This window comes from Scyliorhinus canicula, chromosome 20, assembly GCF_902713615.1.
Source record: "Scyliorhinus canicula chromosome 20, sScyCan1.1, whole genome shotgun sequence".
NCBI classification, from domain to species: Eukaryota; Metazoa; Chordata; class Chondrichthyes; order Carcharhiniformes; family Scyliorhinidae; genus Scyliorhinus; species Scyliorhinus canicula.
In genome coordinates, this window is record NC_052165.1 from 55098171 (window position 1) to 55114011 (window position 15841).

At 46.0% G+C, this 15841-nt stretch overlaps 1 protein-coding gene across 9 annotated transcripts in view; it reads right to left on the reverse strand.

The window, feature by feature from the left end:
• Positions 1-15841, reverse strand: part of erc1b (ELKS/RAB6-interacting/CAST family member 1b) — a 1169759-nt gene that overhangs the window by 900555 nt on the left and 253363 nt on the right. For 7 of the 9 annotated variants that reach the window (XM_038780203.1, XM_038780202.1, XM_038780199.1 and 4 more), the window contains exons 11-12: positions 14168-14361; positions 8265-8276 (exon numbers count right to left, since the gene is read on the reverse strand). In XM_038780203.1, the coding sequence (XP_038636131.1) occupies positions 8265-8276; positions 14168-14361 (206 nt within the window). The remainder of the gene's footprint in view (positions 1-8264; positions 8277-14167; positions 14362-15841) is intronic. The other 2 variants (XM_038780204.1, XM_038780201.1) reach the window with 1 other exon arrangement.

Below are 15841 nucleotides of genomic sequence, written 5' to 3' on the forward strand. Positions count from 1 at the left end.
CTTGAACTTAGTTCTTCACAAAAACATGAGAGCCATGTACAATGAATCTCTCGCACAGAATAGGTCCTTCAGCCCAACTGGTCTCGGATTTATAACCCAGAGAAGCCCCCTCGCATTGCTCCTCATCCAATACCATCAAAGTATTCTTCTATTCCTTTCTCCTTATCTTGTCCCTTTCAATACATCCATGCTTTTTGCCACAAATGCACCTGATAGTAACAAGTTCCACATTTGTATGATTCTTTGGGTAAGCTTCCCATTGGATTTATTGGTAACCATCTTATATTAATGGCTTCTATGTTTGATCATCATTTTATCATTAACTGAAACAGTAAAATGAATGTCTGCATTGAAATCATTAGCTATTATCCAATATTTAACAGAGCCTTATTTTTCCAATGGAAAATCCAAATTTCCAATGACCATTTTATCATAATTAATCTCCAGTGACAAAACTATCCGAGAACAAGAAATGTTAAAACATTTTCCAGTCCAAAATAACAAAAAATAACGTGCCACACTGACTCTGGATTAAGATCTGGTATACTATCAGTACTTCAGTCTGTCATGTGAGAATACATTTAAGAAATGGGTGTTTATTACTGCAGTGATGTCAGAGAGTGGGTGGAGCTGGGCTGTCTGTCAGCTTATTACTTTCGTTTTAGGCTGTTTGCTGCAGGGTGTGTTTTAGTTTCGTTTTCAGAGTTGGAACTGAAGCCAGACCAAGCAGGTGTAATGCTGTTCTCTTGGCCATCAAAAGACTCTCTCTTGATCATTTGGTGAATTCAGAATTATAAATGTTTTCAGTAGTGACTTTAACCTGATGTGCTTCTGATAAAGGTTTTGTTTTTCAGTCGTATGGATATCAAAAAGGAAAGCTTAAAGGTTCACTTAGTGTTGTAGTCTTTGGGGGTTGTATTTGAATTAATGGTTGCTAATATGTTCATTGCATGTTTTAAAAAGGTTAACTTGAGTTCATAGAATAAACACTGTTTTGCTTTCAAAAATATTTTTCCATTTCTGCTGTACCACACCTGTAGAGTGAGCCGTGTGCTCCCCATACCACAATCTAGTAAAAGTTGTGGGTCAGGTGAACTCCATGATACACTTTGGGGTTCTCTAAATGAGAAGATAATCCAAACAAAATAAAAACATCAACTCTATAGAGTTAGCAAAATCACGTAAATAACCAGCAATGAAAACAAGGATGTGTATATACACCAAGGTACTGGAGAAACAATTGCAGTATACCTGTATACATGTCTTGTGCATTCTTCCATTTTTTTTACAAACAAAGAGGGTACATACATCGCCAGTAATACAAAATATATCTGGGTGGGGGGGGGGGCCTGGGTGGCGCCCCTGATGTTGCTTACTTCTCCTGGTCAGTTTTCGCCATTTCTGTTGCGCGTTTGCCTTTGCTTCGACCATTAGGTGTTTCTTCCTCCTGTACTGTCTCACTCTCTGTTGCTGTGTTTGTCATGGTTATTGTCATTTCTTGTGCTTTCCTTCCCGTTTGTGTTCCCTCGTCTCCCCCCCCCCCCCCCCCCCCCCCTCTGGTTACCTTCTATTGTTCTTTCCCTTCTGTCGTTCCTCTACCCCCCCCCCACCCCTTTTACCTCCCCCTCCCCCCGCAGTTCATCTTTCTTTTCTATTGATTTTGGCTACCCCCTCTTGTACTGCACACCCCCCCCCCCTCTCCCCGCCCCACCCACCCCCCAACCCCTGGGCCTTTTCTCATGTTTTGGCTGCTTTCCCCTGGCCCTTGGCTTCTTGATTATCTATCAGCCTGTTCGTTGGCCACAAACAGGTCCCGGAACAGTTGGGTGAATGCCTCCACGTTCTGTGGAAGCTGTCGTCTGACCCTCAGATGCCGAATTAGATTTTCTCCATTTGGAGAGATTCTGATAGGTCGGACAGCCAGTCTGCGGCTTTGGGTGGTGCTGCTGACCGCAAGCCGAGAAGAATTCTACGGGGGGTGATCAGGGAGGCAAAGACATGGGCGTTCGCCCTCCTCCAAATGAATAGATCTGGCTGGTCTGGTGCCCCGAAGACCGACACCTCTCATCCCCACCACTTTACATGGGTATGTACAAAAGAGGCTGATGGGTAATGGAAACACCACTAGGGGGCGGCACTGGCGTGTATAGAAGGGGGTCGCAAGCAGCCCTCTGGTCTCTTTGGCTGATTAGACTGTGAGAAGAACAGAGGCAGAGATTTAGCTCAGGGCTGCTAGTGTGGTCAGGCCTAGTTATAGAGCATAGAAAAGTTGTAACCTTACTTAATGTAAGAACTCACACGGTTATTTAAGTTGTGTTGCTCAATAAACCTCCTGTAAAACTTCTGGACGACTTTGAGCCTTCTTCCAAAGCCTCTACTGTAAGTGAGTTGAGTAGCACAGATTACCTGCCTTACAGGTAATAAAACAGACATTGCCTCAAAGAAGGCTGTCTAGTACCCAGCTAATCTGGGGCAAAACCAGAACATGTAGGCGCCCCTTGGCACTGGACACATCTGTCCTCCACCTCCAGGAAGAACCTACTCATTCGGGTTCTTGTTAGGTGGGCTCTATGTACCCCCTTTAGTTGCGTTAGGTTGAGTCTTGCGCGGAGAAGGAGTTGACCCTATGCAGTGCTTCACTCCAGGGTCCCCACCCTATTTCGGGCCCCAGGTCTTCCTCGTTGCATTCTGTTGGCCCTCTCTACCAATCGTTTGTACATATCGCTACAGTTTCCTTTACTTAGAATGTTTGCGTCAAGTAACTCTCCAGGAGTGTCTGTTGTGGTGGTCATGGATACGTCCTCGTCTCCTTCCATAGGAAGTTTTTAAGATGCAGGTACTCTCGCTCATTGCCCCTAGCTAGCTGAAATCTCTCCGTCAGTTTGTCCAGTTTTATGACCCTGCCGTCAGTGTATAGGTCCCTAACTATCAATGTACCCCCGTCCTGTCTCCACTTTTTAAAGCTGGCGTCGGTGAGCGCTGGTACGAACCTATGATTGTTGCAGATGCGAGCTTTGTCAGACATTTCAGTCAGGTCGAATTGCTGCCGTAGTTGGTTCCAGGTCTGGAGGGTGGTTACCACCACTGGCCTGCTTGTGTGTTTTTTGGGTGGGGATGGGGGTGCTGCCGTGGCGAAGGCCCGGAGCGAGGTCCCCTGCAGGAGGCCTCCTCCCCGCACACCCACTCGGCTCCTTGATCCATCCCCTAACTCGTTTTGCTGTTGCCGCCCAGTGGTAGAATTGTAGGTTTGGATGGCTAGCACTCTCCTGGACTTTTTTTTCTGTGGGGCCTTCTTTGGGATACCCACATTCTCTCTCTCTCCTGCCCCCCCCCCCCCCCCCGCCCATTTCAACGCCATGATTAATTTGTCTAGTGAGTTGAAAAAGGCCGTGGGGACATAGATCTGTATAGATGTAAGTACGAAGAGGTACCTGGGCAGTACGTTCATTTTCATCATCTGCACTCTCCCCAAGAGGGAAAGTGGGAGAATGTCCCATCTTTGCAGGTTCTTTTTGAATTCCTCTGTCAAGACTGGTCAGGTTTCATTCGTGGATCCCCGTCCAGTCATGAGCGATTTGGATCCCCAGGTAGCGGAATTTGTGTCGGGCTTCTATGAACGGCAGTCCCACCAGTGCTGCCCCTCCTCATTGTGGCTACACCGGAAAGATTTCGCTTTTGCTCAAGTTGAGTTTGTAGCCCGAGAAGGCACCAAACTCTTTCAGGAGTGCGATGATTGCTTTCATGTTGCTTCATGGGTCCGAGATGTAGAGGAGCAGGTCATCCGCATAGAGCAAGACTCTGTGCTCTCTGCCTCCCCTTTGGATCCCCCTCCAGTTTTTTCCTGTTCTGAGAGCGATCGCTAGTGGTTCGATTGCTAGAGCAAACAGCAGTGGGGACAGCGGGCATTGCTATCCCTGGTGTCCCTGTGCAGCTGGAAGTACTGGGAGTTGTTGTTGTTTGTCTGTACGCTCGCCACGCGAGTGTTGTATAGGAGCCAGGAGGAGAACCCCGATCTGAGCCCAAACCGCTCCAGTACCACTATGAGGTACTGCCACTCGACTCTGTCAAATGCCTTTTCTGTGTCCAGAGAGACAATCATCTCTGGTGTTCTCTCCTCGGATAGGGCATTCTCACGTTCAGCAGGCGCCTGATGTTCGATGTTAGCTGTCTACCTTTGACAAAGCCCGTTTGATCCTCTGTGGTCATCTCTGGTACGCAGTCTTCTAGCCTTTTGGCTAGGATCTTGGTCAATATTTTGGCGTCTACGTTTAGCCGTGAGATGGGTCTGTATGACTCACATTCCGTTGGGTCTTTTGTCTTTCTTATGTATTAGCGAGATTAAGGCCTGTGTTAATGTAAGCGGCAGTGTGACCCTAACCAGCGAATCTGTGAACATTTCCCGCAGGTGCGGGGCCAGTGCTGTCGCAAATATTTTGTAGAAATCTGCTGGGAACCTGTCCGGTCCCGGTGCCTTCCTCGCCTGCATGGATCTAATACTCCCCATGATCTCTCCCAGTTCAAGTGGTGCTTCCAAGCCCCGTTTTCTGTCCTCCCCCACAACTGGCATGTCCAGTCCATTTCATCCCCGATTCCACTGTTTGGGGTTCCGAGGACTACAACCCTCGGTAAAAGGTCTCGAAGGTTTTGATGACTTTTACCGGGTCAGTTTCTAATGTGCCTCTACTGTCCCTGATTTGTGTGATCTCTCCAGTGGCTGCCTGCTTTCTCAGCTGGTGTGCCAGCAGGCGGCTGGCTTTTTCTCCATGTTTTTATAGGGACCACTGGCCTGGCAGAGTTGATGCACTGCCTTCCTCGTGGAGAGCAGGTCAAAGTCCATTTGTAGCTTTTTCCTCTCTGCCAGGAGCTCTACGGTCGGGGCCTCAGCGTATTTGTGGTCTACCTCCAGTATGGAGTCAACCAGCTGCTGCCTAGCCATCCTTTCCTCCTAGTCTCTTCGCGCTTTTAGGCGATAATTTCCCCTCTAATCACGACCTTTAGTGCCTCCCAGAACGTGGAAAGTGAGACCTCCCCATTTTGGTTGTTCTCCGTATACTCCGTTATGGCCTGTGATACTCTCGCTGAAAGCCTTGTCGGCTAGTAGGGCAGTGTCCAACCTCCATATGGGGCTTTGGGCCCTACCGGTCTCCAACCTCACGTCCATATCATGTGGAGCGTGGTCAGAGATTACAATTGTGGAGTATTCTGTTTTGATCAGCACTGGGAGTATTCGGTTTTGATCAGCACTGGAAGTATAATTTACCCCACAAAGAAGTCAATCCTGCTATATATGTTGTGTACTGGGGAGAGAAGGGGAACTTCTTCTCCCCTGGGTGGATGAACTTCCAAGAGTCCACCGCCCCATCTGCTCCAAATAGCTACTGAGTTCCTTTGTCATGTTTGAGGTCTTCCCTGTTTTGGGGTTTGACCTGTCTGTCCTTGGGTCCTGTACACAGTTAAATTCTCCCCCCCCCCCCCATGATTAGTTGGTGCATCGCTTTGTCATGGTTTTTATAATGAATTTTTTGGCGTCCCAATTGGGAGCATACGCGTTAACGAGTACTACCGGTGCCCTGTCCAGGGCCCCGCTAATCATGACGTACCGTCTCCCAGTCCGTAACCATCTTCGTCGCCTTAAACATTGTCCTCGTGCTGATCAGTATTGCCAACCCCCCCCCGCCCCCACCCCGGTTCTCATCCCGTACCATAAATAGAAGGTCTGTCCCATCAAGCCCTTTCTTACCCATGGTCGGTCCTGCTCACTCAGGTGTGTCTCTTGGAGGAAGACTATGTCGGCTTTCATGTTTCTTTGGTGGGTGAAGACTCTGGATCTTTTCACTGGGCCGTTGAGTCCCCTTATGTTCCAGGCGACTGTCCTGGGTTGGGGGTTTGCCCCCCCTCCCCCACTGTGGGATTAACCATACTTACCTTTTGGTCACGCCCCTGCACTCCAGGGTTTCCTTTTGTTCGGGGGACGTCCAAGAATGCCACTGTCACTGCTCTCCCCATGCAGTCGGGCCCCTGCGCTCTGGGGTTTCCCTTTGTCCAGGGCCACCCAACATGGCCGCCAGCGGTGCGTCCACCAAGAGGGTCTGGTCTGCCCCAGCACTCCGGGGTCTCCCTTTGTCCAGGGGGCATCCAACATGGCCACCCACTGTACGTCCACCACGAGAGTAGGCCCCTGCACTCCAGGGTCTCCCTTTGCCCAGAGTCTGTAAAGGGTGGATGTTTGCTCCGGGCCCCTGGTTGTGGCCCTTTGTAGCCTTATTGCAGCTCATTCTAGTCCTATTTTTCCTCCTCTCCCTGTGCCCCCCCGATCAATCCTTTCCCCCCCCTTATCCCCCCCCTCCCGTTTACCCCCCTTTCCCCTGTCCTTGTTGTGTGGTTTCCCCCCCACCCCTCGTCCTAGCGCCATCCCCACTGTTGGGGTCACATGGCAGCCCTACTCTGCTACATACCCCTGGCGCTAGCTTTCCTGCTAGTATGATGACACCCCTCCCGGGAGTTACAGGCTCGCTTCTCCCTCGCCCACTCTGTGGTTACTGCCCGTTCTTTCCCCATCTTACCCTGCACGCCTCTAGCTTGTCACAACGCTTAACCTTCTCCGCTGTGTACTCCCTTCGTACTCAGCCCCGGGTTCCCACCTGAAGCGGGTGCCTCGGGTAGCGGTTTGCTTTTTGTCGTTCAGTGTATGTTTTATTGGGGGGTGAGGGGGGGGTGGGGGTGTGAGGAGGAGGCGAGGTGCTGCCTCACCCCTTCCCCTCGGCGGCCCGCTCTTGCTCCTTGCTAGGGACACTCTATTTCTTCCCCTGCTGTCAGTGTTCCAGTCTGCATTCCTCGACAAACTTGTTTACCTCGGCAGGGGTTGTGAAGAAATGTTCCTTGCCTTGATGTGTGACCCAGAGTTTCGCTGGGTACAGTATGCCAAAGCGTATGCAGTTCTTGGACAGGGCTGCTTTTGACCTGTTAAATTCAACCCATTTCCTGGCCAGGTCTGCCCCAATATCTTGGTATATCCTTGGCAGTTCTTGGTCTGTCTGCCTGGCCCAGCGCAGGATTATTTTTCCTGGTCTTGGTACCGGTGCAGTTTACTATTACTGCCCTCGGTTGCTCCCCGACTTTGGGGTTCGGGCGCAGCGATCGGTTGGCCCTGTCCATTTCGGGTAGATTGGGGAAGTTTCCCTCCCCACTAATTTGCCCAGCATCTCGGCCATGTACACTATGGGGTCCCTGCTTTCGATCTCCTCCGGTAGGCCCACAATCCGTACATTTTGCCTTCTCGAGCAGTTTTCTTGGTCTTCCAGTTTGCCCTTCAGGCTCCCCTGCGTCGCAACCAACCTCGCCAACTCCTTTCCAGTGCCGGGATCTGATCGCTCCTCAGTTGCGGCCTTTTCCAACCCTCTTGTGCATCCAGTCTCTTCTCTGCTCTGCTCAGGGCGTGTTGTATTTGAGCCAGAGTCTTGGCCACTGCTGCCTTCATCGCGGCCTCAATGTCCGCTTTTATTTCCTGATGGTGCTCCCTCAGTGCCTCGGTGAAGGATACCATCCAGTTGCCCCCTGGTATAGGGGGAATTTGCTCTTGTCTGCCCTGCTCTTTTCGTTTTGGCGAAGCTTCCGGTCCGTCGCTTCGTGCGCCGGTTGGCTCATCTGAGTGTGGTCACCCCTGGCCCCTTCTGCTCCTGATGTCTGTTCTGCCTCTGGCTTGGTTTCCTTTGGGCATTTTTGCTTCTAATCCCTCACTTCCTTCCTCTGTCCTATTAAGGTTGCTGCGTCTTTTTAGAGAATTGCGTTGAAAAGGGGCTGTTTTTCGGGTCCACGGGAAGAAAGCCACCTAACGTGCGACTGCTTAGCAGGTCGTCATCACCGAAGTCGCTAGTTCATGGGTTTTTAATTTTACTGTAAGCATATTTTTTGGAATCACTTTACATCCAAGAATGCAAAGACACAAGGAAATATCAGCTCCTTGCCCAGATTCTTCTTCCGTGTTCCAATGAGAAGGTAAATATGCAAAGTAGATCAAACAAATTCAACTGCCTATATCTTTGGTGGATAATTCAAGTTTCCATACACAGAGCATTTTTCCTAGATTCAGCTACCAACTTGAGTACAGAATGGGTTTCAAGAAAAGGTCACAGTAATGAGGGAAAATTGTTACTGACATGTCTTGTACACCTTTGCAATTTGTTTGTCCACAACCATGCTTTATTTCCAAGCACCAAGACTCACCAATAGGCTCAGACAAGCAGCTACATAAAAATACTACTGACCTTGATGCCAGGCTGCAGTTGACAATCCAGGCAAGCAGATGTGAAAGAAAATTAAGAAGTTAGTGAACAGCTTAGATTTGTGAAAAATTATTTTAGCTGTAAGCATGACATACATTTATTTTGCAGAAGCAAAGCTCACTGCAAAATTAAGCCCTCAATGGAAAATAAATTTAACCTACTTAGACTACCCCTTTCTGAACTGCAAATTCTACCGCACTGATGATAGCCAGAAGGTTTGAAGTGTTGGCAGTTATTTGAATTTCAATTCCTCTACTCTTAAATGTCTCAAAAGTATATTAGTCCAGTACTATATGGTGCCCTATTTATTTCTTAAAAGGAGATGGTTATGTTCCCACACTTCGTCACGTAGCAGGTTACCTGATTTTGGCCATATGAAAGTAAAATAAATAGAAATGTTTTAAATGGACGTCACTGGTTGGGCCAGCATTTATTGCCCATCCCTAGTTGCCCTTCAGAAGGTGGTGGTGAGTTGCCTTCTTGAACTGCTGCAGTCCGAGGTGTCAGTGAACCCACTGTGCTGTTAGGGAGGGAGTTCCAGAATTTTGTTCCAGCCACAGCGAAGGAACGGCGATATATTTTCAAGTTAGGGTGGTGAGTGACTTGGAGGGGAACCTCCAGATGATGGGGTTGCCAGGTACCTGCTGCTCTTATCCTTCTAGATGGGGATGAGAAACGTATCAGTCCTGATTGAATGACACAGCAGACATGATGGGCCGAATGGCTTAATTCTGTTCCTTTGTCATTATGGACATGGTAGTGGTCGTGGGTTTGGAAGGTGCTGTCTAAGGAACCTTGGCGAGTTACTGCAGTGCACCTTGTAGATGGTACATACGACTGCTAACGTTTGTTTGGGGGTTTGAAGGGTTGTGGACAGGGAAGTAATCAAGTTGTCTGCCTTGTCCTGGAAGGTGTTGAGCTTGAGTATTGTTGGACTCATCCAGCCAAGTGGAGAGTATTCTATTATATTCCTGACTTGTGCCTTGGAGATGGTGGACAGGCTTTGCGGGTCAGGAGGCGAGTTACTCGCTGTAGGGTGCTTAGCCTTTGAGCTGCCCTGGTAGCAACAGTATTAATATGGCTAGTCTAGTTCAGTTTCTGATCAATGGTAACCCGCAGGGTGTTAATTGAGGGGGTATCAGTAATGGTAATGCCACTGAATGTGGGCTGGTTTAGCACAGGGCTAAAGAGCTGGCTTTTAGAGCTGACCAAGGCAGGCCAGTAGCACGGTTCTATTCCCGTACCAGCTTCCCCAAACAGGCGCCGGAATGTGGCAACTAGGGGCTTTTCACAGTAACTTCATTTGAAGCCTACTTGTGACAAAAAGCGATTTTCATTTCATTTCATTTTTTTTTCATTTCCAGTCATGGGGCGTTGGTTAGATCCAGTAGGAGACAGTCATTGCCTGGCACTTTTGTGGCGCGAATGTAACTTGCCACTTGTCAGCCCAAACCTGGATATTGTCCAGGTCTTGCTGCATTTCGACATGGCATGCCTCAGTATCTGAGGAGTCATGAATGTTGCTAAATATTGTGCAATCTTCAGCTCCTCGATGCCACACTAAGTCACAAGTGGTTTTGGTGTCAAGAGCAGGTACCCTCATCTCGCCACTAGAGTTCGGCTCTTTTGCCCATGTTTGAACCAAGGCTACAATGAGTCTGTAATGAGGTCAGGAGCCGAGAGGCCCTGACAGAACCTTAGCCGAGCATTAGTGAGCAGGTTATTGCTGAGTAAGCGCCACTTGATAGCATGGTTGATGACCCCTTCCATCAATTTACTGATGTTCAAGAGTAGACTAATGGAATGATAATTGACCGGGTTGGATTTGTCCCACTTTTTGTGTACAGAACATACCTGTGCAATTTTCCACATTGCTGGGTAGTTGCCAGTGTTGCAGTTGTACTAGAATAGCTTGTCTTGGGTGTGGCAAGTTCTGGAAGACAAGTCTTCAGTACAAATGCCGGAATATTGCGAGAGCCCATAGCCGTTGCAGTATCCAGTGCTTTCAGCCATTTCTTGATATCACATGGAGTTAATCAAATTGGTTGACGGCTGGCATCTGTGATGTTGCGGAGCTCCGGAGGAGGCTGAGATAGATTGTCCACTCAGCACTTCTCGCTGAAGATTATTCCAAAGCAGCCTTATCTTTTGCACTAGTGTGCTGGGCTCCCCAATTATTAAGGATAGCAATATTTGTGGAGCTTCCTCCTCCAGTGAGTGTTGTAATGATTCTGATATAGAACATGCAGTTTAATTGTCTACCAACATTTACAGTTGGATGGGGCAGGGCTGCAGAGCTTAGATCTGTTCCATTGGTTGTGGAATCGCTTAGCTTTATTTGGTCTCCAATTGACTTTGGACCTCACCACATTGAAGAGAAATCAAAAAGTAGTATGCTCTTCTGCTGACATACTCAGCAGAAGTCCATGGCTATATAATAATCATGACAATGTTGTCTTAGCCGACTTCCCATTCTGTATCCTGCACCTTCAGCTCATACAAGATTGTAGATTATTCAACAAGTTCTGCTCATGCACTACTACTTTCTCCCTGACTTACTCTGTCTGCTTGGTCCGCAAATGTTTAAAATTTAATATTGTTTTGAAATTGGAGGGGAAGGTAGTTAAGTACATGAAGGAAAAAGTAATGGAAGTAAATACTGATAGCGTTACACATGAAGTCGGGGAGGAGGCAGCACTTGTGTAGCATAAACCTGCACCTAACAACTGGGTCAAGTTGTCGTTCTTTGTAATTCATTGTTGGGTAGCTTGCAGCCCTTCACTGTGGCAGATGTGAGACGAGATTGCATTATCAAATGGGGCTAGTTTATTTCAGCATAGGAATGTCCCACTACGTTAGGACCCCATTATCATCCCAGATTTTTTAAATCCAGATCTGCAGTACAGTTTGGATAGATTTCATTGTTAAAAAGTTACAACTTTCATTTTGCAATTTAGGCAAGCTAACAAGTTCAAACTATGACAGCAAAAAAAAGTGGCCTTCTGGACAAATTCATGCGAGAAAAATAGATCAAGATTCAAACTTGAATTGTAAGAATTGCTTTGCAGTCTTTATTTGAAATTATCCTGAAGATACTTTTTTTTAATGTCTTCTCAAACATTCTTGGAAGAAAACGTAGCGGGTCTGATTAGCAAGTTTGTGGATGATACTAAGATTGCAGGAGTTGCAGATAGTGATGATGGTTGTCATAGAATACAACAGGATATATGGATGGGCTGCAAAATTGGGCAGAGAAATGGCAGATGGAATTTAACCCGGATAAATGCGAGGTGTTGCATTTTGGTAGATCCAATTCAGGTGGGAGCTATAAATTAAATGGCAGAACCATCAGGAGCATAGAGACACAGAGAGATCTGGGCGTGCAGGTCCACAGATCCTTAAAAGTGGCAGCAGAGGTGGAAATGGTGGTAAAGAAAGCATATGGCATGCTTGTCTTCATAGGACGGGGTATCGAGTGTAAAAGCTTGAAAGTTATGTTGCAATTATATAGAAAGTTGGTTAGGCCACATTTGAATTCTGTGTCCAATTCTGGCCACAGCACTACCAGAAGGACGGGGAGGCTTTGGAGAGAGTACAGAAAAGGTGCACCAGGATGTTGCCTGGTATGAGGAGAGATTGAATAAACTGGGTTGCTCTCCCTGGAGAGATGGAGGCTGAGGGGCTATCTGATAGAAGTTTATAAAATTATGGGGTATAGAAGGATACAGGTGGTTGGTCTAGATAGGATATGTGATCGGCGCAGGCTTGGAGGGCTGTATTATTCTTTGTTCTCTTTGTTCTCCCAAAATCATACGGGCAGTTAAACTCGACACTGAATTATAGAATCACCTAACAGGACAAATAGAAGGTTATTCAGCCCACCAGGTTTGCTCCAGATTTTTGCAATGGGTGGAAAAATTGACAGGAAGGCTGCTTTGTAGCAGCTCCTGATGACTGATCACATGTAGATCACATGCATTCATTGTGGAATCCCTTTGCTCTGTCTTTTACTTACTTCATATGCTGTTTGGCACACAAGTAGTCTTGTATTGTAGCTTCACCAAGTTGACACCTCATTTTCCGGTATGCCTGATATTGCTCCTGGCTTGTTCTCCTGCACTCTTCACTGAATAAGGTTGGTCCTCTGGCTTTGTGGTAATGGTAGCGTGGAGATATGCTGGGCCATAAGGTTGCAGATTGTGGTTAAATATAATTCTGTTGCTATTGATGGCCCACACGCCTCATGGATGTCCAGTCTTGAATTGCTGGATCTATTCGAAGTCTGTCCCAATTAGCACAGTGGTAGTGCCACACAACACGATGGTGGGTATCCTCAATGCCCAATCACTCCAGTTGGTGTCACAGTAAGCTCTCCTTTAGTGATTCTATTGTTACAGACAGTTATTTATAATTCAATAGCTTCTGCTCCTTCCTGAATATATTTAGGAAATCCACTATCTTTTTGATGCTGTCCGTGATAACATTATGTTGACCCATCTCCCGACCACCATGTCTAAAACGCAATCACACCCCTACCCGATCCCATCTGTAATAGCTGCACTGATTGGCTTTTCAAAACCCATCCAAACTTCTAAATAAACTGAACAAATAGATTAGCTACATGTCATCAGAAATACATGAGGCAAAGGTATTGATTAGGAGATGATAAATGAAACAAGTTTATTTCGCTTACTTTTGGCATTGAAATATTCTTCTCGACCCCTGATTGACGTCCACTGGGTTACTGCGCTAGATTTTAAACAACGCAGACAGACTGACTGATTTATGGTTTCCTTTGATATCCGTTTTACCACTGTTAACTATTCATATGCAAATTACCGATATTATCATCTTAATTTCGAGATGGAAGATATAAAACCCAATGTACAATAGTCTAAAATTATGTAAAATAATGTGGATGCTGTAAATCTGAAATAAAAACAAAGTGCTGGTAAATCTCAGCAGGCCTGGCAGCATCTATAGAGACAGAAACAGTTGCCCCTGACTAACAGACCCTTCCACCTGCCTCCAGTATTCTTCCGCAACCTGGACCAATCCCTCTGGCCTCTTATCCACTCTTCTGGTGGGACTTTCCGATCTTGCCTGCCCCAAGACTGGAAATTCCCACCCAAGAACAACAGACCTTACAATGGTCCGTTAAATTTTCTATATCCCCTGCGACAATTCCTGCGTAGGGTGGGACTGGAACATTTACCCCTTGATCTTTTCATTGAGAATTGTCGGCATGATATTGGTTGCCTTATTTCTCTGCATCTCTTGCTCTCTATAACATGTCGCCCTCTGAACCTGCTGCACTCTGTTCACTCAGGTCTAACCACGATATTTTTATGAAACCTGCTAGCCAAAGAGGCGCTGTGTTGCTGGCTAGTATACCAACCTCTATCTTGCAGAGGCTGAGCACCAGTTCTCAGTCACTTCTTCCCTACCTCCCCAAGATCATGGTCCCACCACCAAACTTCAAGCCATTATTTCCAGGATTGTCAGTTTGCTTGGAGAGCTATATTGGATTGGAAACTTTAACTCTATTCCTATCTCCGCAGGTGCTGCCAGACCTGTTCAGCCCTTCCTCGCCCTTATTTTCATATCTGCAACAGTTTTCCAGTTTTTCCATTTCTGCCACTATTTCGCAACAATCTGCTTCATGCTGAAATATTCATCATAATGTGCTTGCCAAGCCAGTTTGAACTGAGCCTGCTGAGACATACCTTATAAGTACTTGAAAAGTCTGACGGATTCCAAACACTGAAGTATTAAAGTATACTTAAAAATAATATTCAGGAGTGAAATTATATTTTTAAGTTCACAGATATGAGCATCTAACAAAGATATTAGAGAAACATTTCTACTTCATCAAAAAAACTTACATCTCCAATTCTGCTATCCTCTTATCTTTGTCATTCTTTTCATTTTCCATTTCCTTTAAGATTTCAAGAAGTCTGTCGACTTCTGCTTGGGCTATGTTCGCTTCATCCCTATATTGTGCCACCACCTTTTCCAATTGTTCAATGCGGTCACTGAGGTTTATGCTGGTTTGTGCTTCTGTTGTGGTCTCAAAAGACTGAAAGTAAAATGAAGCGAAATAGTCAGATAAATCTATTCAATGGATTGTACATAATAGAGTGAATGCTATGGCTGCAGTTAGTGAGCAATCATGAACAGCTTTCAAATCTCAATTCATCGCCGGGTTCTTTGGACAAATATGTCTTATAAATAGGAATACTGGATATATCTGAACATCAGTGACTTGTAGAAAGTACCTTTCAGCTCCTTGGCACATTGTTCACTTTATTTACACTTTTTTTTTACATTCATGTTGCTTAACTGATTTTTGAGACAATTTCACCTTAATTTACTGCCATCAGTCCATTGATCAATAGAAATTTACATGAGCAGCAGAATACATGGCATAACATTCCTGTTACTATTAGAAAGCAAATTAGCTAGTTGGTTGTGAGATACATCAAGTGGCGGGATATATTCCTGAACACCTAAGTTCTTGCAAAGAGCTGCAAACCTGGTACCAAGCCTGTGTTCTACAGCTAGCTGAGTGTGGGAACCTGCACCACAAGATGCATCAAATTCAGATACAAAAACATTCTGAAAATCGATCTCAGAACCAGTAAGTTGGACCCCAATACTTGGGGAAAAGACAATTCTGGACAGATCCAAATAAAGAAGTCTCTATTGTGATTAACTCTGACGATGTTCACTGCAAGGAAGTTCCAAATCCTAAGGGAAACTCGGAATGCTGGTTTTAAGTTTATTTTTGTAATTTGAATGAAATGTGAGAAAAAAGATGAAATGCGGTGACATAACAAAACGTTTTTCAAACTTTAAAACACACAAGAAATGTGGCAGGAAAGAACATTTACAATTAACTACGATAATGGTTACCCAGACAGCATACTTGAATTAACCTCAATCTAATCTATCTACTTTCATAAACTCCGAGAATACATTTTCCCCGAAACATCCCATAGGTTTTAACACAATGAGCCAAATCAAGCAAATAATGACCCGTAGCTTGCTTTTGGTTAATTCCCGGGTTCAATTCCCGTACCAGCCTCCCCGAACAGGCGCCGGAATGTGGCGACTAGGAGCATTTCACAGTAACTTCATTGGAGCCTACTTGAAACAATAAGCTATTATTATTATTATAGATTTTTTTTTCTTGGAAGTATATTTTTGAACTTTTAACATTCTATATCAAAAGTTTACAAAACAAAACTAAACCACCACATGTATCAAAAATTACAAACACTAACAGTAAACCCAGTAACAGAAATACATACCAAACAACCCAACCCCACATTAACCACTCCCTCCTCCCACTAACAGTGACCAATTCCTTAAAGTGTAATACAAAAGGCCGACATCGACATAAGAACCATTCGACCAACCCCTCACTGTAAACCTGGACCTTCTTGAGCTACAAAAACCCCATCGAGTCACCTCGCCATGCTCAGGCACAAGGTGGCGTTGACTGTCCCCACCTCCATGCAATCAATGAGCAAATGCCAGGGCATCCACCCCCACAC